We start from the raw sequence: 23,855 nt of genomic DNA on the forward strand, positions 1-23,855 counted from the left end.
TTCCGTCGTTGATCAAGAATCCGATGGCTCTTACGTATCTACACATACACTCATGACCACATTATATATATATATATATATATATATATATATATATATATCTTCCAGTGAGGATCGCAAAATGGCTCAGTCGTTGGAGGAGATGAGGGAGAGGGATAGAGCCGACGGTCCGGCCGCAGTTCTAGCCATTGGAACGGCCAACCCTCCGAACACGGTTCTTCAGGCCGAATACCCTGACTACTTCTTCGGCGTCACCAACTCTGAACACATGACCCATCTCAAAGACACGTTCAAGCGCATGTGTACGTAACGCTCTTATACTATATAGTTTTATGATATTTATATTTCTTTGTATTTTCACGTTTGTCGTTATATGCATGTGAATATGAATGTGTTTTGGACAGGCGAAAAGTCGACGATAAGGAAGCGTCACTTGCACATGACAGAGAGCTTCCTGAAAGAGAACCCTAATCTCTGCGCCTTCATGGCTCCATCTCTCGACGCTCGCCAGAACGTGGGGGTGGTGGAGGCCACTAGGCTCGGGATGGATGCGGCCGTTAGAGCCATCGAGGAGTGGGGTCAGTCCAAGTCCAGGATCACTCACCTTGTCTTCTGTACCATCTCAGGGCTCGACATGCCAGGAGCTGATTACCAGCTGACCAAGCTCCTCGGCCTCAGCCCCTGTGTCAAACGACTCATGCTGTATCAACAGGGCTGCTTCGCCGGCGCTGCAGTTCTCCGCCTCGCCAAGGACCTCGCCGAGAACAACCGTGGCTCACGAGTCCTTGTCGTCTGCTCCGAGATCACCACCATCACCTTCCATGGCCCTTCTGAAGCCCACACCGACATTCTCGTCGGTCAAGCCCTATTCGGTGACGGCGCTGCAGCTGTCGTCATCGGCTCTGACCCCGACACAAACCTCGGAGAGACACCTAACTTCGAGCTGGTCTCGACGGCTCAAACGATCATCCCGGACTCAGAAAACGCCATACTCGGCCACTTGAGAGAATCAGGGCTTGTGGTCCAGCTCTCAAAAGACATACCTAGACTGATCTCCGACAACATTGAGAAGAGCCTGGTGGAACTGTTCGAGGCACTCGGGATAAGTGACTGGAATTCTGTATTCTGGGTGGTGCACCCTGGTGGTCCTGCCATCTTGGACCAGGTCGAGGCCAAGCTTCGTCTGAATCCCAACAAGATGCGAGCCACGCGTCACGTGCTGAGTGAGTACGGCAACATGTCGAGCGCGTGCGTGCTCTTCGTCCTGGACGAGATGCGGCGGAGATCGGTGGAGGACGGGGCCAGAACCACCGGAGAGGGATTGGAGTGGGGGATCTTGGTCGGATGCGGACCAGGTCTCACCGTCGACACCGTCCTCCTCCGCAGTGTCCTTATCCGTTCAAAGTCTTGATAGAACAGAGAAATAGTGGAGAATTGTTGGATTTTTCATTATTCAATATAAAGAATTACAATATTTACAGATAGAAAATAGAATCACAATATATCTTATTTAATCAATATAAATATAGAAAATATAGAAATAAAATCAAACCTAAATATTACGTAATCTTCTCGAATCTTTTTCATATTTCTTAATAATAAGACGATTATATATTGAATAAAAAAGCTTTCGTTTTCTTGTCACAGCTCGAATGGGTGTTTGTCTTCTATGTACTTAGTTTTCTTCTCATTTCAGTTGGCCATGCAAATCCAAAGATTTGAAGAAACAAAAAAAAAAAAACATTGGAATATCTATATTCGACAATTTGCTTCTAAAAGGAATGTAGCAAATTAAACAACTTATGTCTTATGATATTCAACCAAGCAAGAAGAGAAGAAAATGAACTGTATACCATTCCCAGATCGTCGAACTAAGCAAGAATTATGCGTAATTACATCCTTGCCCTTCACCTCCTCTCCTCCGGCAAGACTCTGTCCGAATATGATCGACAATATTTGGGCCTTTATTTGGGCCTTGTTTTCAATTTGGGCTTTATTCAATGCCCATACGTTTCAGCTCTTGTACTTCGGCGGAAGAAAGAAGTTTTTTTTTTAACTATATACGATAAAATATTACTGTTTCTTAAAAAAAAAAAAAATTTATAACCTTTTTTTGTTTTCCTATTTTATCAATATGCACACTGATTTGTTTGTAGTTTCTTTAATTTTTTATTTGTAACTTTATAATTTCCTGTAATTTTTTCACACAAAAAATTAAATCAAATGAGGAAACTGATAACCTAAATATTCATCCTTAGGTGTAATCCCTTTTGTGTTGTGCATCTCTCTAATATCTTTTAAATTGCACTGTGGGGATTTAAAAAAAAACGACGAAAAGATATTCAAATTCCTAACCAGTGATCATCTCGATAGTGATATACGCAATTTGTCTCGTCGTCCAAATGAAATTCATTGTGAACAAATTAAATGATCAATCTTAGTTTGTATAGTTCTTTTGTTAAACAGAAAATTCCGAATAGTGGGTTGAATAGATCGGTTATTACCGGTCTTGCGCGGCGCCGCTAGACGACTATGGGTTTCGATCGGTCGGAGACGATAGAAATCGCCCGCAGCGGACTGCGGTTGGCGGTGACTGTATGCAAGTAAATTAGGAACACGGAATCTGAAAACGTAACCGTTTAGACCGTTTGTTTAACCACAATTTGAATCACATCGTTCTCCATTATTATTCCGTCGTTGATCAAGAATCCGACTATTAGAGATCATAAACACAATGTCACGACTAGGGGTGGACGAACGGTCGGTTACGGTTATTTCGGGTTATTAAAACTCATAACCAAACGGTTAATTAATTTTATTCGGTTCGGTTTGGTTCGGTTTCGGTTCGGTTCGACTCGGTTTTGTCTATTTAAAACTATAACCAAATAAAGATTCGGTTCGGATCGGTTATAATATTTAAAAAATCAATTCATTTGACCACCCCTAGTCACGACTCAAATGTTATACAACGGAATTTCGACGTCGATCGTGTTTTTTTTTCTCTGTGAGAAAATCATCACGATAATAGTTGCATATCTTCGTCAAAAGATTACCCTTTTACGGGTGCTCGTAAATCATTATATTTAATTAATTAATTTATTTAGTAAATTATATAATGTATTATGTAGCTCCTAATTAAATTTAGCTAAAATTATAATAAATTCTAAAACGTGTTTCTCCTTTTCACTGTACGAAGAGAAGGAGGGGGCATTATCATTCAATTTGGACAAGTAAGAAGCGAAATAGTTCGAACATGTTAAACATAATATACTCGAGACCTATCAGTGATTTAATGTCTGATATTATTCTTGAAAATATATATATTTTAAAATTCAACCATCATATATATAGTTAAAAAAAATTCAACAATAAACTCGTGTATCCATATATATACAGATTCGGATTGGGTTGATCATCGTAACGTCGATACTAATAATTATATAGTCCAAATTGGTGGCTGAATTTTTTGACAAAAAATTTCCACGATGTCATTGTTCTAAATTACACAGAATACATAAAGATATATTATTTAGAACAAAAAGTTTTGGCATTTAAACCAAACAATATTTATACACGACATAAATCGTCTATATATTATTTCGTCGATAAAAATCAGATAATAATGAAAATCTGATTTTTTTTGGATTTGACAATTTTTTTTAGTGAAAGCCATGGTCGCGAAAGATAAAAACGATCGTCGTGACAACGATAAACTCTAATCGCGATATACAACTTCATCTATATATTCTTATCAACAAAGCATACTTAGTTTTTTTTTTTTTTTTTTTTATTTTAGAAAGCTTTATATACAGTTTTCGAACCCTCTTCCCCTCCCCATATTAAAAAAAAAAATTCTCTAACTATCTTTTTACCATATAGATTACTATTTTTCACTTACTAATTTTTTACCATAATTTTTTATATTTAAATCAACAACTAACATTTGTTTAAAAGAAAACAATAAAGATAATTTTAAAAGTAAATAGAAAAATATCTCATTAATATTGAGAGATGGCACTAAATTAGATTTGAAAACAAAGGAGTTTCGAGGCCACGTTTTTTTACTGGAGCCGTCTAGGGTCCTCTGTGTTTTGAAATGGGGGCCAATTTTTTCTCTCTTTTTTTTAACTATATGATTAAGTTTTTTAAAAAATGCGATAGGTGTATCGTATTATATTAACATCGTAATAATCAATTTAAAATTGTATTTGAAGAACCGAGTACTGAAACTCTTACAATTTTATCTTACAAATTCCTTTATTGATTTTATTAAACTATTACACATTTTAAAAAATAAATCTCTTACTCTCATTTGTTTTCTTTTTAATTTTAAATCAACCCTAAACTCATAAATCCTAAATGCTAAATCATAAAACTGTACATCCTAAATCACAAAACTCATAAACTTCAAAACTTAAGTCATAAATCCTAAATCACAAAACTGTAAATTTTAAACGAGAAAAATAGGGAATTGGTTTACAGTTTAGTATTTAGGGTTAAATTAGAAAGAGAATAAAAGAGAACAAAAAAAAAAATTTCAAGTGGTGTAATAAAATTAAAATACGTAATTTTTAGAGAAAATCCCAAAACAATACCTAAACTATTCAATTTTTACAAAATAAAACATAAACTTTGTTTTTTATCAAATAAAACCTCAATTTCATTTTTTAGTAATAAATAAACATGAACTTTATAATCATTATCATTTTTAACCATACGTGACATTTCCGACATCATATATGAAAAGTCAATACTTTGACCATATTTGACATATCATCATCTACGTGACTGGAACGTCACATCATCAATAGGGTTAAAAATGACAAAGATTATAAAGTTCATATTTATTTTTGTCTGAAAAATGAAGTTGATGTTTTATTCGATAAAAAAAAATTAGGTTTTATTTTATGAAAATTGAAAAGTTTAGATATTGTTTTGGGATTTTCCCTTGTTAAAAATAAATTTTGATCATCTTTAAAAAATAAAGAAGTGAATTTTAACCGATTTCTAAGAATATATAGCCTAAACGAGTATTGTATGTTTCTTGTATCATTGGGCTATTTTGGGAGTCGGTGAACAATATTTTGCAATGGATGAAAAAACAAAACAAAAGCTTTAAATTTTGATATAGTTTATATGAAATATAGACAAAAAAATATACGAGTTTGGCAAATATATAATATTATTATACGGTATTTATCTTTTTTTTTTTTGCATGTTCACAAAAGTGACGCATATCCAACTTGTTTAACTCTACAAACGTGGCTCTTACATATCTACACATACATTCATGACCGCATTATATATATCACAATGGATTAACTCAAAAATCGCAGAACTTTTATTGATGCTTATCGGAAAAGAATCTCTGGTTTGTTTTGCACGCAAACAAACTTCGCAGTGCTTATTGTCTACATAAGTATTAGAAGGAAAATCAAACACAGAAATCTTCGCAAGAGCTTTTGAGGAAGGATGTCCCAAACGTTTGTGCCATACATCAAAAGAATGAGTATCCAAAACCCGAGTAGCTGCCAAAATTTCTGCACTTCGAAAATAATAGAGGTCCGCTTTCAATTCACCCACTCCAAACGGCGTCTTGGTAGTGCGGTCCTGAATTAGACATAATTTCCGAGCAAACGTCACAATCAGCCAACAATTGAGATATGGAGATCAAGTTGGTATGTAGGCCCGGAACGTAAAGAACATGCGACAAACTCAGATTCTGTCCGAGGAAAACCGAGCCAGATTCAACTGAAATCGTCTGTCTACCATCAGGGAGAATGACAGAGCAAGGTATAGTCGAAGACAGATTCGCGAAACCAGACTTGTCACCTGTCATATGGTGAGAGCAACCAGAATCCAAAATCCAATGTAAAGGAGAAATCGTACCAGTCATCGTCTCGGTAGCATCGTGTTTCCCGGCATTAAGCATAGCCAACAGAGCCTTCCATTGATCATCATTGATGCCAGAGAGAATGGTTTTATCAGCATCTGTGATAGTAGAAGGAGGATGAACGCGTGCTGCGTTGGCTGTGACCTGGATAGAATTTGCCCGAGCTACAGCGGGGTGACTGCGATCTCCTTGCATCACCGGTGAAGAGGAACCTCTGCCACGACCAGCTCTGTTGCGTGGTCTATCGCCCCACCAATCAGGGAATCCAATGAGCTTGAAACAACTTTCAATACTATGTCCAGATCTGCCGCAGTTGGAACACAACACTGATTCGTCTTTTTCAGCGGCTTTTAGGCGAGGTTTAGGCGATGCACGGACCGAAAAAGCACTCACCTCAGGTCTGTTTTCGTGAGACAGAGAAACATGTTGCGTGTCTTCATCCTGAATAACCATATTGTACGCCTCTTCCAAGCTTGGAAGTGGTTGGCGAGACAAGAGATTCGATCGGACAACACTGTACCGAGTTTCATCTAATCCGAGAAGGAACTCGAACAACCGATCCTCATTTCTCTCTTTTTCGAGTGCAGAGGCGATATCACAAGAACAACGACCACATTTACAGACCTTCAACGTTCTGAAATTGGCCAAGTCGTCCCAGAGTTTCGTGAGTTTGCCGAAGTAGGATTCGACAGTCATTCCGAGTTGCCTGCAATTGGCAAGATCGCTTCGAATTTTGAGAAGACGTGGTGCCGTAGTCTTCCCAAACCGCCTTTTCAAATAGTCCCATAAATCAGTAGCAAATTCACGATGAACCACATCCGAGCGGAGGTGTGGTTCAAGCGTGTTTTTGATCCAGGAAACAATGAGGGCATTGTTCGTGTCCCAATCTTCGAAGTCAACCGATTCAGGGGTAGGTTGCGGAATAGATCCGTCAACAAAACCGAATTTCTTTCGGGATTTGAGGGCTTGTCGGATGTTGATCGCCCATTCGTCGTAGTTATCTCCGCGCAACAAAGGCTGAGACAGAATCAAACCGGGGTTGTCACTGGGCGTAAGATCACACGGTGAGATCGTACGTCGTGAAACAGTAGCAGTGGGTCGATCGTTCATTGTAGAACGAGAGGTCGGGTCGGTCGGAATGTTGTTCGTCGGTTCGGTCGAGGTATTGCCGGTGTCAGTGGACATTATAGCAAGAGATTAAACGGGATTTGCAGTGGTCGAGGCTCTGATACCATGACACGTATCAAGCAAAGAGAGTTTGGAGAATATGCGGCTACTTCATTCGAGCCTGTACATCCAGGTTTTATACATGTCTGTTGTAACTTAACCTAGCTACAAAATAGGAAATAGAATCATAGATATGATAAACTCCCATAATACGTAATATACAATATGTATATCTCATTATGATCGCAAAATGGCTCAGACGTTGAGGGAGAGGGATAGAGCCGACGGCCTGGCCGCAGTCCTAACCATTGGAACGGCCAACCATCCGAACACGGTCCTTCAGGCCGAATACCCCGACTACTTCTTCCGCATCACCAACCCTCAACACTTGACCCGTCTCAAGGACACGTTCAAGCGCATGTGTACGTATAGTTTTATGATATCTTCCTTTTGTATATTCTCACGTTTGTCGTTACATGCATGTGATCGTGAACGCGTTGGATAGGCGAGAAGTCGATGATAAGGAAACGTCACTTCCACATGACAGAGAACTTCCTGAAGGAGAACCCTAACCTCTGCGCTTTCATGGCTCCATCACTCTACGCTCGCCAGGACGCGTTGGTGGTGGAGGTCCCTCGGCTCGGCAAGGGCGCGGCCGTTAGAGCCATCGAGGAGTGGGGTCAGCCCAAGTCCAGGATTACTCACCTCGTCTTCCGCACCACAGCAGGGGTCGACATGCCAGGAGCCGACTACCGGCTCGCCAAGCTCCTCGGCCTCCCCCCATCTGTCAAACGAATCATGCTGTACCAGCAGGGCTGCGCCGCCGGCACTGCAGTCCTCCGCCTGGCCAAGGACCTAGCCGAGAACAACCGTGGCTCAATGGCTCGGCCGTTAGAGCCATCGAGGAATGGGGTCAACCCAAGTCCAGCATCACTCACCTCGTCTTCTGCACCACAGCAGGGGTCGACATGCCAGGAGCCGACTACCAGCTAGCCAAGCTCCTCGGCCTCCCCCCATCTGTCAAACGAATCATGCTGTACCAGCAGGGCTGCGCCGCCGGCACTGCAGTCCTCCGCCTGGCCAAGGACCTAGCCGAGAACAACCGTGGCTCACGAGTCCTCGTCGTCTGCTCTGAGATCACCATCAGTACCTTCCATGGCCCTTCTGAAGCCCACACCGACATTCTCGTCGGTCAGGCCCTCTTCGGTGACGGCGCTGCAGCTGTCATCGTCGGCTCCGACCCCGATACAAGCCTCGGAGAGAAACCCATCTTCGAGCTGGTCTCGACGGCTCAGAGACAATCATCCCAGACTCAGAAAACGCCGTACTCGGTCACTTGAGAGAATCAGGGCTGGTGGTCCACATCTCAAAAGACATACCTAGACTGCTCTCCGACAACATAGAGACAAGTCTGGTGGAAGTGTTCGAGCCCTTTGGGATAAGAGACTGGAACTCTGTATTCTGTGTGGTGCACCCTGGTGGTTCTGCCGTCTTGGACCAGGTCGAGGCCAAGCTTCGTCTGAATCCCGACAAGATGCGAGCCTCACGCCAAGTACTGAGCGAGTACGACAACATGGTGAGCGCGTGCGTGCTCTTCGTTCTCGACAGATGCGGCGGAGATCGGCGGAGGACAGGGCCGGAACCACCGGAGAGGGATTGGAGTGGGGGATCTTGATGGGATTCGGACCGGGTATCACTGTCGACGCCGTCCTCCTCCGCAGCGTCCCTATCCAGACAAAGCCTTGATAGAATCTATGATATATTTAATATCGTAAGACGACTATATATTGAATAAAAGGATTTCGTTTATATTTTACTTAGTTTCCGCGTAAGAACGTATTATATACACAAAGTAAATCGAAAGATTAAAAAATTTGTCATGTATCCATATGACGTGATCCATTGGGATCAACTTAAAGGTGAGACGCCGTCTGTATTTATAAGATGATTTGAGAGCAATTATAGAATTCATGATTTAATCTATCAACTTAAAAAAAATTGTATTTATGTGACACATTGTTATAAAATTTACGTATTTTTTTTGGGATTTTCTCAAAAGAAAACAAGCGTGTGCTTTTTTTTTTTTCATGAAGGCGTAAAGATTTAAAGACATTGGTTTACTGATGTAACAAAAAAAATAAAAAACGGTCAGTAGTATTGGTTTTACCATATGGCACGAGTAAATTCTGGACCATCCTCTCTACGCTCGCCAGAAAACCCTTGAAATCTCCGGAATTTCTCACAAACTCTAGCCTCTAGGGTTCTTCTCGCTTATCGGTCTTCCCGTTAATCAAAATCTCGGATTTTTCGTATTCTTCCTGTTTCCATCTCGTCTGGGTAAGTCTCGCATTTTGAATTCGTTTCCGGTTTTGCTTATTGAAATCTGCCGTTTCCGATGCCATCTCTCGTCGTTATTACTCTATGTCGGCCGTTTGGTTATCGAGAAAGTTGGACGAAAGTGAAAACAAGGTAATCGATGAAGATAGATTTTCTAGGGATTTTAGAATTTTCTTTTCGTTGAGAGAACACTGACGGGAGGTTGCAGATGCTGAGTTCGTTCGGGTTCTGCATCCAAGTACCTCGTTAGGGTTTTAGTCGATGTTTTGTGAGCTATTAGTCGTGATTTTTGATTAGGGTTCTGATCCACGGTCGGGGTAATAGAATTTAGTAATCGGAAACCAATTTCTCGAAATGTATAAGTCAGAAAGTTGAATCAAGTTTGTTACTTCGGCTAATTATCTTGCTGATCCTCCCTTCTCCTTTCCACTAAAACAGTCCATTTTCGATTTCATTTGCTTTTATTCTGTGTATGATTCATTGTTTGGTCGACTTTGTAACTCAGTTTTTCGCAGTAATATCTGTGCGCCCCAGCAGTTCTTGTACTGAGGTGAATGAATGGATTCTCGGATTCACAGCAATGGAAGCTATAATCCGACATCAGGAAATGACCCTTCAAGACCTGTGCCCCCTCCTCATCTGCAACAGAATCCAGCCTCTACATCTGCTCCTCTGATAGTTCAACAAGGTTACCGAACTCCTTACATGTTTCCGCTGCCTCCACCTCCTTCTTCATCAGTTGCTCAAGCTCCATTAACCACAATGCTAGATACAACTCAATCTTATACACATTCATCATATTTATATCCGACTTCTCAACTCAATTCTCAACAGTGGACTTCCCCTTCCCCGAGTAGTCAAACTTATCGTCCACCTTCAATGGTGTTGCCTCCACCGCCACCTTTACCTCCAGGTACAACTCCACGAGGGCAAGTATTGTATAGGCCCTCTTATTCCATGCCAAGTCTCCCACTTTCAATACCTTTTGGAAATTCGGAGTCTCCCGGGGGTTTTCTGCCTCCACCACCTCCTCCATCTTCGTCATCACTTGTCCCTGTTCTTGCGGCTGGAAAAAGTGAAGCTGGGAAGCATGTTGGAGAAGCCTCTGCTTTCAGTGGCCAAGTTCCTGACCACAAAGGAAAAAGTTGTTCTAAGGTGGATCCCGCAGTTGGAGATGACGGATCAGCAAAAGGGAGTTCCGCTTGTCATGAATATTCGTCACCACCGGAGAAAGCTGAAGTGGGTTCTCCTTTATGCGCGAATTCTGACACAGAGATGGAAGGTTCGTGTTTGTCAAATCGAAACTTTTATCAGTCTTCTGTTTATGTATGTCAAGTGTGAAGATAGGAAAGTTTGGATCTTTCTCGTTAATCCACATGCCTATTTTGTTTTCGTGTTTCAGATGATATCACACAACCTGAGGATGATCTGCAGGTGAACTACAACTACCCGAGCCAGACTCTTAATTGTGGTTCCATTCCAACTTCTGCGACACTGTTTAACAATGAACAGTTGACTTCGCAGTATGTTTCAGCTGAAATCAACTCTACCATGGGTCCTTCCAGGAATCTCCAGACAGGGCCTTTTCCTGGCGATAACACATTGAGCTCTAATGTTCAATTAGGCCAGGAAAAGGATAGTGATGGATCAAGACAAGCATCTTCTTCACCCTACTCAGGGAGAGCAGATAATGTTCGTGAATCTGGCAGCGGTGATATGTACGACCCGTTCTTTGACAGCATCGAACCATTGCCGAATGTGTCTAAGACACCGACTAGTTTTCAGGAGCATGAGCTGGCTAGTGACTCTGGCATTATGCCGAAGCTCAACATTTCCTCAAACGGACCACCTGATATAGTAGAAAACAACAAAGGCAATGATACACAACGGCGTTGCGACTCAGACATGATGCCAAGGCCCAGCCTTTCCTCATGCAAACCTCCTGTCATTGAAGAAAACACTAGAGGAAATGATATCGGAGCTGTAATTACTGGCAAATCCGAGGAAGACGAGGAATTCGGTGAGAATGCCGATGGTGAAGCAGGAGGGGTTAGTCTTGATACTGATAGTCCCGACTCTCCTGATGAAGTAGCGGATTCAAACACTAAGGTGGGTGCGGATGAGAATCCAGCGGGGAAAAAGTCCATGGAGAAGACAACAGACAAGGAACCGAGGTCCACGAGGCATTTCAAGGTCGTACTCACACAGTTCGTGAAAGATCTTCTGAAACCGTCATGGCGGCAAGGTAATATGAGCAAAGAAGCGTTCAAGACGATTGTGAAGAAGACCGTGGAGAAGGTTTTGAGATCGATGGAGGGTCGACGTATACCCAAGTCAAGGGCTAAAATTGAACGGTACATCGATTCCTCCCGGCATAAGCTAACGAAACTCGTCACGGTAAATATCATTAACCTTGACAAAAAAAATTTTGGGCGAGACCCATTTGAACATTTTTGAACGAGATTGTAAGCACTTGACGGGTTATGTTGCGCAGGGCTATGTCAATAAGTATGTCAAAGCGTAGAAGATGACAATCATCGGCCTTTTTCACTTTGGTAGCTCCTTATCCAGTGGTTGTGGAGATTGGAAAACAGATGTTTTTTTCTTCTTTTGTTTTTAACCATATGAGTCCTGTCTGAGAACGATGAACATGTGTACATGATTCTGTTTTGATATATAAGAATCGTTCTTGGGTTTATGAGTTCTTGTAGCACACGAATCAAACATTTGGTTCGGGTTTCTTGGGATAAGAATTTGACTAAAATAAATACTTGATCGGAAAGATAGAGCTGCCTCCGTAGCATAGTGGTAGTGCGTTCGCTTCGTAAGCGAAAGGTCGCGAGTTCGATCCTCGCCGGGGGCTTTTCAATTTTAGTATAAGCCTCCTTAGCCTTTTTTGTACTTTTAAACGATTTTAAGAATTCGACAAATTAGTTTTGGTTCAAAACAAAAAACAATAGAATTAAACAATTAAGCCCAACATGTATGATCAGTGGGTCTGAAGAGCCCATATTTGAGGCCCATAAAGGTCATTTGCTTCCAAATGGATGGAATTAATTTCTGTCGCTCTCACATCTCATATATGTATTTTTTTTTTGGGCTGCACATTTTGTATTATGCACCTATTTCTATATTGCGTCTTGTGAGCGTTTCAAACGCTTACCATATAATGTAATATTTTATTTTGTGAATTCAAATATTAATGGAATATTTTATGTATAATATTTAGGGTAAATCATAACCATATTAATGATAATATCTTCATATAAATCATGCATGCCAAACCTTCCAATTTATTCATTTGAAATACGAAACATACGTTTTTTTGGCAACCATAGTAAATTTGTACAGTCTAGCATCAATTAATTACAATACTAAAAATTTCAAATGTTTCTTAATGAAAAATTTATAAATAGGGAATATATAGAAGGATGACATAGCAATCGCATATATAAATAAAAATGAAAAATAAAAAAGGGAAGTTGCATGCCTATAAGTGGGTGAATAATGTGAAAATGAAACAAAGTGGTCCTTTTTTTTCCCTATCTCTTAACTTTGAAGCATGCTGATGATGAAATAGCAGTTTCTACACATGGACCAACACACACATGCATATATATATATCATTTTGATATAAAAAGGTTTGAACATAAAAGTGCATTCTCACTGGGGCATGCCTCAAAAAATTCCCACTCCAAGGAAACTTTGTTTTTTTGGTATACCAAATATATATGTTGATCATCCATAGATTAATTTAACATATATATATATATATATATATATATATCCGTTAATTAATTTCCTCATGTGGATTTTTGAAGTGACATATTTGGTTACAAACAGAAAAATTGGTACTGAAGATGAATGGAAGACCGATTCTTACTTTCAATAAGCAATGAATTACAATCATGAATCTCTTTACGTACGTAGTGGGTATTTATGGTTTAGGGCTAGAATGATGAATTGATTAATAAAACTCCATCGAACCACCCAAAGAGAAAATTGAATTCCATGTATATACATACGTTTCCCAATTCTCCCATTGAAATCAATATATATTGGCCCCACAAACGCGGGAGAGAGAGAGAGAGAGTCGTGAAAGGAAGGGGACAAGAAGGAAAGAGTCTTGGATCATGTGAAATAATGCTGATAGGGATCAGTGCTTGACTGCAATTCAGTTGCTGTCTTAACTACTTGTGTTGTTTCCTTTTCCTTCTCTGACCCCAGACTTAGCATCTACTCCTAGTTTTTCTTCCTTTTTCATTTTCCATTCCATTTATTTTTTTTATTGATTTCACACAAAAATGTGTATAGCTTCTCCCTTTTTTTTCTAGGCATCTAAAAATGATCTATACATATAAAAAAACATTTACATATACATAATGGGTTGAGTTTATATATAATTCTGACCCAATCAATTATCAATTGTGTGTGTATATATATATATATATATATATATTCAAATGATGGGTCTAAATGGGTTTAGGGTTTAATCCATGAAATCTTTGAGTTAATCAATGACTAATAAGCAGATACTGTTCTCTCCCCTCTATTCCTCTACTTCAACCAAGCAATTGGGTTTGTTCCTTGATTCAAGGTTGGAAAAAATGTTTTCCATGATCTTTTGGATCAGTTGGAATATATATATATACTTATGGAACCTACAAAATTTTTCAAAATAGTTATAATATATATATATATATGATTTTCATGTGTTGCGAAGCACTATATTGAAAAATATGAAGAGTTTCAATTCCTATAGAGTTTAGATATGTATTCTCATGGTTATCACCATGATGACAAAGTAAATTTTGAAATGGATCTATATATTGAACTTTAAATTTCAGAGAGATTACCGGCCGGAGACAAATTGCGTATGTTTTTGTATGTACGATGTGATCCGATTACAATTATTATATATAGCAATATAATCACAAGTCAGCTATTATTTGGTGATAATTAGGAGAAGGTAGCCCAACATTTCTCATATATGACTACGTACGTACACACATATGAGCATGTACGTACGACGTCTACGTGTTTATGAAATATAGCTAGGGTTTGGCATGCAATATGTCCTTGAATCTAGGCATTAGAAAACCCCATCTACGTGCATTTTATACTCTCTTATATCTGTAACTTCTCGCGTATATTACAATAATTATATTCACATAATCTTATGCGTATCTGTAACATTATACGTACGTACATACAATCCTCCATATACGTGCTTTTCTTCTTACACATCAATACATCTATAAGGGTACGTGGCTAAATAATTGTTTAATCACATCAAACTATATATCATGAACCATGGACATTCTGCAGGATTTACAAGTGGAATACATACATATGTGAATTTAAATCAATTTTTCGTATCAACAGTGGTTATATATTGATCATAAAAAAAATAGCCAAAGGTCTTATAACCATATGTACGGATAACATAATCTAACGTTCCATGCCTTATTAACTCTCATACAAGTACCATTTACCATTTTCCACAGGAACCCTAATGGAGAAAAATAATCAAGATTACCAATTCAAATTACAAAACTACGAGCTACTAACTAATTAAACTCCTACACACACAAAGGAAGCAACATATTATGATGACAATAAATATAGAAAAGTGAATTAATATTCAAAATTATACCCAAAATGTCACTAACCTGATCGCATGATCAGTTAATTTCTTGCTAGACCAAGATTATTGGGACTATACATACAAAGGAGAGATTATATATAACCCCGACACCATATGCATAATTAACACAAGGATATGTGCATATACATATCTTCATCATGAATCGGAGTCATTGTCGTTGCTATCTTGGTTATTCCTCTGCAAATCATGGAACCCGGGATTCGCATTCATCAACTGGTGGAACGGTCTAATGAAGCTCGAATTATTACCCGACAACATCTGTTGCGTTGATGAGTTTGAAGAAGAACTGAAGAGCTGAAGATAATGACCGCCATCGACGTGATTGGAAGCTCCAAGGAACGAAGGGTACGTTGGAAAGAGAGGACTCATCGCTGTCGCCGGAGGAGGACAGAAGAACAACTGAGATCCCTCGCCAGTCGACTGATTTAAATTATTATTAGCCGTTGATGCTACAGTAACGTTACCGGATTGGTCGAATGATTGTTGGGGATGTCCGAAGTTGAAGTAAGAAGCGTTGGCCACTGTCGGGTTATTCAGCAATGTCGAGTAAAGCTTGTGGCTTTGGCTCGAATTCGAGTCGATGCCAAACCCATGATCACGATTGTTGTCTTGATCGTGCTCACGGTGATGATCGTCGAATTTGATCCACTTCCCTTTATCAAGATCGAAACTTTCTCTCTGGGCATCGGTTCTTGATCTTGCTCTTGAAGAACCGGCACTTCCAAGGTCCCAGTTATCGAAGAAACCGAGGTTTCCCGACAACGATTCGCCGTTACTCGAGCTCCCGAACATGAGATTCGGATACAATTGGTTGAATCCGTGAGGAAATTGAAGAGGAGGAAGTTTGTCGACGTCGTCCTTCGCGGCCTCGAGGAGCCAGTCGATGACTTTGCTGGGCTGACTCAGCCCTAATCTGTCTTGGAGATCGTAGAGCTGAATAGCGGTGGGGACAGACAACCTTATCCGCCTGTCTCGAAGCCCTCGAACCGTGCAGACTTTGCTGTGTCTGTCTTTGCCTCCGAATGTTTTTGAAACTCTAACGATTCTTGGGTTCCTGAAGGCTGATGTCCATTGTCTCGATGACGAAGATGATGAGCTCGGTCTCAACTGGTTTAGGTTTACTGAGCTCTGATGATGATGATCGGCTTCTTGTTTCGTTTGAAAGTCCTCATCTTCTCTAGAGTTCGATCTCATCTCGAGCTTGAAGGGTATATACCTCTGTGTATACGCAGACAGCGTTCGTTAGCCTCTCAACCAAATTTGAATCTGTTTTAGATCTTTTCGGTCAGGATTATGCTTCTAATGTACAAAACTGAAGTGAAACATATGTATAAACTTTCGTTTAAAGTTCGCAGCTTTAGATCATGTCAAGCAACCAAATCATACGGAAACAAAATATATTTTGAGAAAAAGAGAATTACTCAATGTGTTTTGAACCAACAACTGATCAATTACTCGAGATTGAAGATCAATCTTTCAACACTTTTTTCATCTAAAGCAACAATCTGAAGAAATTCAAACTGAAATAGATGTAAATGAACTTTTTTTTTTACCCAACTGCAAGAATCTAAGACAAGAAATTGGAGAGGGGCTTTTCAAATTCATGAAAAATAAAAGGGATCTCGATCTTACACTAGAAACCAGGCAGAGCTTGAAATCCACCAAGATGGGGATCGGCGAATTCCGGGTCCGGAGAAGGTGAAGAAGATGAGGGGAATGAGAGAACGGAAAGTGTTCAAAGGATATATATGTTTATGATTTAATGTTTTAGAACAATTGATGGCAAAACACACACATATATATATATACACACACACTCCGATTCTAGGGTTTTTTTTTTGTATGAAAGGAATATTTTTTTTAGGAAACTTATAAGTAAATGGCGGTCTCACGGAAATGTTAGTAAAGAGGAGACGTTCTTGGATTCATCTATACACCTGAAAATATATGAAAAAAAAAATAGAAAGATAAAATTATTTTAACGACTTTCAAAAAACTGTGTGGTTCACGTATTTTAATAATTTGTCGGTTCGGAAAAAAATATGTAAGAATTTCTTACACAATATTTTTTTTAAATTATAGTGAAATTCATATATAGAGAGTAAATCTTGATGGTCAAAATCTTTTGTAGCTTAACTAGCTAGTGGCTAGGGACCATACACTGCTTTTTTGAAGGGGAGAAAATTGGATTATACAGACACATATATATATAGATTTCAGATTTTCTTTTCTTATTATTTTCTCTAAAAGCAGAGAAAATTGTTGGAAACCCTAAAAATTTTCAATCTTATTCTCTATAATCTCTATGATTCTACGAGGATATAGCTTATGAATATCAACTGATAATTTAGATTAATAAAGAATGATAAAAAAAAGACTGCAACCTTTTGATAAGTGTTGCGTAGAATTTAATTAATTTGAACTTTACATACCGCATTTGAAAATATATAATTCAGTGACATTTCGAGGAAAATAACAATATCATCACTTACCACGGAATAATTGTTGCATAATATCCTGAATATATATATATATATATATATATAGCCAAAACGTTCCAACATGATTGACGATACATGATTATATGATGTATGCTGCATGTTTTAATATATCTATATATCTTCATTATACTTTTTTTTAATAAGTTTTGTATAGGAAGACTAAGATCCATATATTCAACTAACGGTTCAGTTTCTGATTTTTTTTTTGGTAAAATGAGAGAAATATATTCTCTTTATAGAAATAAATAAATAAACCCTTCAATGGCTAAATCTAAATGTTCAGCAAGGAAAAGGCCCTCACGGAATTTAATACATAATGGGAATGGAATAACGTGTTATATTTCGAAAGGAGTAGTTAGATGCAATTAAGCATATATATAGATGTGTGGGTGTAAGTATATATGTATATTTATAGTAGCGTATGTATATGCCTTATAGATATATGTATATATTAAACGTATATATAGAGGAAGAGGATGGTATTTAGACTGACAGCTAGATGGGTCTCTGTGATATAGAGGATGGACCAAAAGTATAGGTTTTTCTTTAAAGCATCTATGCTTAAATACACAAAAAAAGATTGAGGACCACTTTTATCTATCTATCTATATATGTGTATGGCAGTGAGATTTTTGCCCACATTTTAAGAATAATTTCCCGTAATTGTTATACAAGTTGGTATCAAGATAATGTCTCTGTCTGGTAGTTAATTTATTATATATACATATATATATATATATATATATATATTATGATGAAGTCGGTCGACAAGAGTCTGTAACATCTTCCATAAAAAAAAACGTTAATCATGTTTTGTACATACAAAACCTATTGTTAATTTTAGTTCACTTCCTCTCACTGCTTTTAAAATTTTAATTTTTTATATGTCCTATATGTATGTGTGTACACACATACACACATATATATATATATATATATATATACACATATATATATATATATATACGTATTTGTATGTTTGCTTATCAGAGGTTTCTCTATCTGGGACCTAAGAACTGCAGACACAAGCAGTAGATGATGATGGGACTTGAGTTTCTAGGTTTAGTTCCCTGAACTTTTGGTGCAGCATCTTGGATCTTCAATAGTTATACAGACACACACACACATATATATATATATATAATGTGTGCATACATATATATGTTCATACTTTTGTCTGGATTGGTTTGATTTAACATGCATCCAGAAAGAAACAACTTCACGGGTTTGTTTGATAAGATCTAATTATTTGCATTCATCATCATGGATATCATTTCGGCCCTTTTTGATTAAATTGATGTAGAGATCCATTGAGTTTTGAACTTTAGAGTTCATAAAAAAAACCCTTGAATTTTGGACTATAAATATAAATTCTCTATTTCTAGTGTGTGTGTATATATATATATATATATAACGCGAAAACCCTAATTCACCGTATAAATTGAGATATATATAGGAATGTGAACATAAACACATACAAATCTCATAGTTGTCATGTTTTTGGTGGATTTTAACATTTCAATATATGTTTATTTAGTTATATACTGAACATTCTATTTGTTCAGATAAATTTACAGAACGAGCCCATCAGGTGAACCTATTATATAAACCCTAACATATAACCAATTTCGTCATAATAATTAATGATTTTATTTGATAATAATGTAATCGATGGCCTGAGAGCAAAGTTAAACTGACAAAAGTTTTGAAAAAAAAAATATATACTTTGGTAGGTATAGATGATTGGTCTCCACAGTGCAGTATAGAGTTTTGCAGCCATAGAGGTCCAATCTATAAGCTTAGATATCAATTTATGAGTTATAAAATATAAAGGGGAATCAATTTACAATAAGATGTGATGGGCAATGTAAGGATAAAATTAGATCACTCATATGACTCACATAACCATGCGCAAATATATACATATGGAGACATTAGACCATATATGTCGAGAAGCCAATCTTGCCATACATGCATCGGTTTCGCCTTAAACGTCGGATCGTTTTCCATGGCGGTTCCTTCTTTTGTGTTCAACAATATATATATATATATATATATATATATATATATATATGATATATGTGTAATTCGGATTTGGACAGCTTTGTCTTGTCGTGTGGAAACAAATATTCTGCGTGCATTACTTAGAACAAGTTGTCTTCAATCATTGGGACATATGAGGCCGGTGAGCATCTTCCCTTTTTCTCCCTTTTTTTTTATACGAGACAACCTTATCATAACCATTTTTAAGAAAGAAATACAATATTATTAAATCATACAAATTTGAGAGAGAGAGAGAGAGAGAGAGAGAGAGAGAGAGAGATGGTCCAAGTATATTAGCATCACACTCGGGACAGACAGAATCGCACCATATCTATCCGTAAAATAGTTAACCATATAAAATTGTTTACAAAATATTTCCTAAATTAAATGTCATCACTATACTCACTATAAATTCCTCATTATAAATTAAATTAGCAATCTGTTTTCCGGACCCAAAACACAACTATCATATTCTCTGCGAAACAACCTTAGGCCAAGAATTCCAAGAAAATAGAATGCGATGATACATGCATCCTATTTAGTGTATAAATCTATGTCCATATATGATAGATTCTCTCTATTTTTACATTTACGACACGTTGTAGCCCCCCTGTCCTTTGATCAAAATACAAAGCTATACCACCCTGAAATTAATATACCAAAGTTGGAATACGAAATCACAGCCCTAAAATCCTATCGTCGTCCGATTAAAAAACAACCCTTTTCAAGAAGAAAAAAAAACCCATTAATGACACACTCGAATGGCTCATCTTCTCGCACAAGTAGACGTAAAACGACGAACAGATTCGGACCCTTTTTTTCACTTTTGGCTCATGAGCCGTCGCTGTCTTCTCTGTACGGCAGTTAATGCGGGAGGCTCATGCCTTGAGATGGTGAAAACGACCTGTCCCCCAAACAAGGAAAGAGAAACAGAGAGAGATGGGGTGAAATCCTTACATTAAAAATACGTGGTTTCACCTCTCACATGCATACAAATCTGCGGTTTTGTCGATCTTAAATGCCATCAGTGAGCGCGTCTGCTCTCTCATCGATTCAGACCTGCAAAATGACACTGGGAAACTACCCGTTTTCTCCGCCTAGCATCAGAGTATTACACTTCATGTTTCAGAAAGGTTGCAACTTGCTTTTTTTTTTAAAAAAAAATTCATATGGGTTTTGGATAGAACAAACAAAAAAGAAGACAAGGATTGTCTTTTTAGCCTTTTTACAGATGGAAAAACCAAAATGTAAGTGACATGGCAAGACAAATCCGATGAAATCCTCTGTTTTTGTAACAAATCTAGGTCTTTATGGACCTGCCATTATTTGCAGTTCAAAGGCTTTAACCCTTATTTTGATTAAGCAAACCATAGATATCCTTGTCGGTGGCAAAATCAGCCTTGGGGAGTTCAATGGGCGAATAGTCCAACAAGAATGGCAGACGTGCGAGATCGGAGAGACCTGCAAGGAGAAGGACACAGAGCATTAGAGAGTTACTGGATATTGCCTTAAATGTGCTTAATGGTGAATTCCTCACACAGCAAGCAGTCAGGTGACCTATGTAACTGGACAAAACCCTGAAAATTTAATTCTTTTCACTGTCTCAGCACCATGGATAATCAGTGGAAGTCCACTTGAATAGATCGGAGAAAGACAACAAAATAAATCCTCGGATCTCTTAACGCACAAAATAGAATTTCTATATGCACCCATCTTTTGATTCACCACGAGGATCAAGGATTCATGTTGACCATGAACATAGAATCACAGAAATGAGGAATGACTCACAAGAAAGCTAAACAGAGAGGAACATCCTATAAGAATAGTTTAATCCAAAAGATAAGTGAAAAGGAAACTCCAAAGAATCAAGGGCATCAGTTTGTTAAGGGTTGGGAAACCCCAAAACAAATGGATTCACCTAATAGCAGAGAGGACAAGTATGGTTGGCCACAAAGTAATACCTTCGAGTTTGAGCCCATCCACTCTGAGGATGGGCCACGAAATAGTGAAGCTAACCAATAGCTCAAATGGAAGTGTTAACAGTTAGACACATGAAAAATGAAAGAGAAAAAGAGATCCAGATTCAACAACATTGGACATAATACTGGCAACCTACTTAGTTTCCAGTAGAATGATCTAGATCTAGCATTAGGAACAGCATTAGGAACATCTACCAAGAGATTAGTTAGATATACTTACAAGCAACTAGTTATGCCCTAAGGACGCTATCCCATCTCACCGTACAAAACATGCAGCAAGTGCTCAAAATCTTTCTAGTTTCAGCCAAAATCAGAGACTTATTCTAAACCTCGGATACTCCTCTCAGCATAGAAACCATCCTATTGCTTGGAAACTAGCCATTCCTAAGCAATCTTTAATCAAGTGTCGAGATATTTAGCAACAAGAATGGTACTACAATAGTTCACTGTGTAATTCTTGATTCATCACAGGAATTATCCAGCAACTATCATCAGCACCTTATTAGATAATTAAGACCAAAATTTTCTTCCACAGAAACTACTTATACTGGTATCCACTTCATCCACCCACCTGGCACAATAAAAGTGTTACTCCTTCCTTCCTACCACACTTAGTAATGGCTATCAGAACAATTCATACCGTATGGCCAAACTGCGTCCTAGTCTTTGGAAAGCTACTGCAGACAGGAGAAGCAAGAAAAGAACACCACGAACCACACCTACGCTACAACGCCCTAAATAATCAAAACCATTCTTTTTCAATCCAACTCCATTCCCGAAAATTATTACAATGCATTGTGCAGCAACAAGCTCAATATTTCCAGTCTCAGTTATCATCTTGTTCTTTCTCCACATCAAATATTCCTTTGGCCACCTCAATCAAGCTATTTTGAATCCCATCCCATCCATAAAGATAAATGAAAGTACATTAACTATTGCCCAAAACACAACACACACAAGTCAACTCCACCCAAAGTGTTGCTTGCAGCTAATAAACAACATTAATAGGATGGAATTCCTATGATGGTTGCTATCTATATTACCTTATTTCTGATGGAATAAACCTAGGATCAGCTCCAGAGCCTAACGGCTAGCGATGAACATCTTTGCACAGAGACTATCTTTCTTAATGGCTAATGCCCCATCCAATAGTTCATAACATATACGTTTCTCCGTTTAGACCACTATAATAGCTTATAGGCATCGAAAAGTGACATCTGAAACAGCAAGTCATGCGCTCACCAAGAAGCCCAGATTCCCTAAGCTAAATTAAGTACAAACCCAAAATACAATTGTCATTCCAGTGAAACGAAAGAAATCTAATCGAAATTCATCTGAAGAGAGATCTATAATCTGACAAGCGTAACGAAATCAACCGAATCTCAATCCAACCAGAAATGAACAATCTTAATCGAATATCTCACCTATTACTGGTAGCCCCCTCCGCGGGCATTCTCATCCTCCACGACGGTGGTTGTCAAGTAAACCCTAGGGAACTCCGACACATCGAACGTCTTCTTCTCCTTCATCGTCTGAACCACGTCGTCCTTCTTCAGCACATACTTCCGGATCGGCGGGCGGTTCCGGCGCTGATCTCGAGAATGGTACACGATGTTGTAGACCGTCTCGGGATTCGAGGTCGGCACGATCGGCTTCTCATTCGTCGTGGCGGGGCACCGGAGACGGTACTCGGTCGCTTTCGGCACAGCTAATCGGTACTCCGGATCGGCGCAAGGTCCGGTTATCTCCCATGGCTTCTTGACGAAGCGCCTTAGCGTTTGCATGAGCGAGGAAGCTGCTGCTGCGGTTGGCTTCGCCATTGACGAGAACTTCGCTTCGCGTCAGATTTGGCAGGAACAAGTATCTGAATACTGAATAGGTTATAATAATTGGTTTAAAATCTGTTACCGGGTGGTTAAGGGAGAAGATAAACCGGAACTAACCGAACCCGATTACCAACAAACCAGGAGACATTTTATGGATAAAAGTCGAATTTGTAATATTTTATTTTTATCCATTATAAATGAATATAAAATATTACTATATGAAACTAATACATGATGTACACATATTGTCATCCGGATACCGGTATACCAAAGCTTGGTTAACCGGGACGTACCAAGTTCAGACCACGTTTGGGAGACAACCGAACAAAACCGAGATGGTAGTAGAAAAAGCCCAACTCAGGAGACTTCGTGGGCCGAACATCAGCTTTGTTCTTTTGTTCCAAATCTCTCCCCCCCCCCCCCCCCCCTTCACACACACTC

The 23,855-nt window shown here is 38.7% G+C and overlaps 4 protein-coding genes, 1 non-coding gene and 1 pseudogene across 6 annotated transcripts; 4 read left to right on the forward strand and 2 right to left on the reverse strand.

Annotated features, from left to right (window-relative positions):
- Positions 1 to 116: 116 nt before the first annotated feature.
- On the forward strand, positions 117 to 1,519 carry LOC104801099 (chalcone synthase-like). The gene is made up of 2 exons (XM_010524201.2): positions 117 to 302; positions 405 to 1,519. The coding sequence occupies exons 1-2, from the start codon at positions 122 to 124 to the stop codon at positions 1,409 to 1,411; spliced, it is 1,188 nt and encodes a 395-aa protein (XP_010522503.1). The 5' UTR covers positions 117 to 121; the 3' UTR covers positions 1,412 to 1,519.
- A 5,791-nt stretch (positions 1,520 to 7,310) lies between these two features.
- Positions 7,311 to 8,806, forward strand: LOC104804625 (annotated as a pseudogene).
- Positions 8,807 to 9,260: 454 nt separating this feature from the next.
- Positions 9,261 to 12,093, forward strand: LOC104801117 (flocculation protein FLO11). 2 transcript variants are annotated; one of them, XM_010524233.1, is made up of 5 exons: positions 9,261 to 9,397; positions 9,903 to 10,679; positions 10,800 to 10,831; positions 10,922 to 11,794; positions 11,892 to 12,093. In XM_010524233.1, exons 2-5 carry the CDS (start codon positions 9,956 to 9,958, stop codon positions 11,919 to 11,921), a joined length of 1,659 nt encoding a protein of 552 aa, XP_010522535.1. In that variant the 5' UTR covers positions 9,261 to 9,397; positions 9,903 to 9,955; the 3' UTR covers positions 11,922 to 12,093. The 2 variants fall into 2 exon arrangements, with proteins under 2 accessions (XP_010522535.1, XP_010522527.1); XM_010524225.1 differs by having other exon boundaries at positions 10,800 to 11,794.
- A 95-nt stretch (positions 12,094 to 12,188) lies between these two features.
- TRNAT-CGU lies at positions 12,189 to 12,260 on the forward strand. The gene has a single exon. It is a non-coding gene; the product is annotated as a tRNA-Thr (tRNA).
- A 2,760-nt stretch (positions 12,261 to 15,020) lies between these two features.
- LOC104801130 (transcription factor TCP5) lies at positions 15,021 to 16,902 on the reverse strand. Its single transcript, XM_010524247.1, has 2 exons — positions 16,698 to 16,902; positions 15,021 to 16,283 (listed from the first exon to the last, which is right to left on the reverse strand). The coding sequence occupies exon 2, from the start codon at positions 16,257 to 16,259 to the stop codon at positions 15,201 to 15,203; it is 1,059 nt and encodes a 352-aa protein (XP_010522549.1). The 5' UTR covers positions 16,260 to 16,283; positions 16,698 to 16,902; the 3' UTR covers positions 15,021 to 15,200.
- A 3,888-nt stretch (positions 16,903 to 20,790) lies between these two features.
- Positions 20,791 to 23,458, reverse strand: LOC104801135. Its single transcript, XM_010524261.1, has 2 exons — positions 23,013 to 23,458; positions 20,791 to 21,070 (listed from the first exon to the last, which is right to left on the reverse strand). Exon 1 carries the CDS (start codon positions 23,406 to 23,408, stop codon positions 23,016 to 23,018), a length of 393 nt encoding a protein of 130 aa, XP_010522563.1. The 5' UTR covers positions 23,409 to 23,458; the 3' UTR covers positions 20,791 to 21,070; positions 23,013 to 23,015.
- Between the last annotated feature and the right edge of the window lie 397 nt (positions 23,459 to 23,855).

Source organism: Tarenaya hassleriana, unplaced genomic scaffold, assembly GCF_000463585.1.
Source record: "Tarenaya hassleriana unplaced genomic scaffold, ASM46358v1 Cleome10, whole genome shotgun sequence".
NCBI classification, from domain to species: domain Eukaryota; kingdom Viridiplantae; phylum Streptophyta; class Magnoliopsida; order Brassicales; family Cleomaceae; genus Tarenaya; species Tarenaya hassleriana.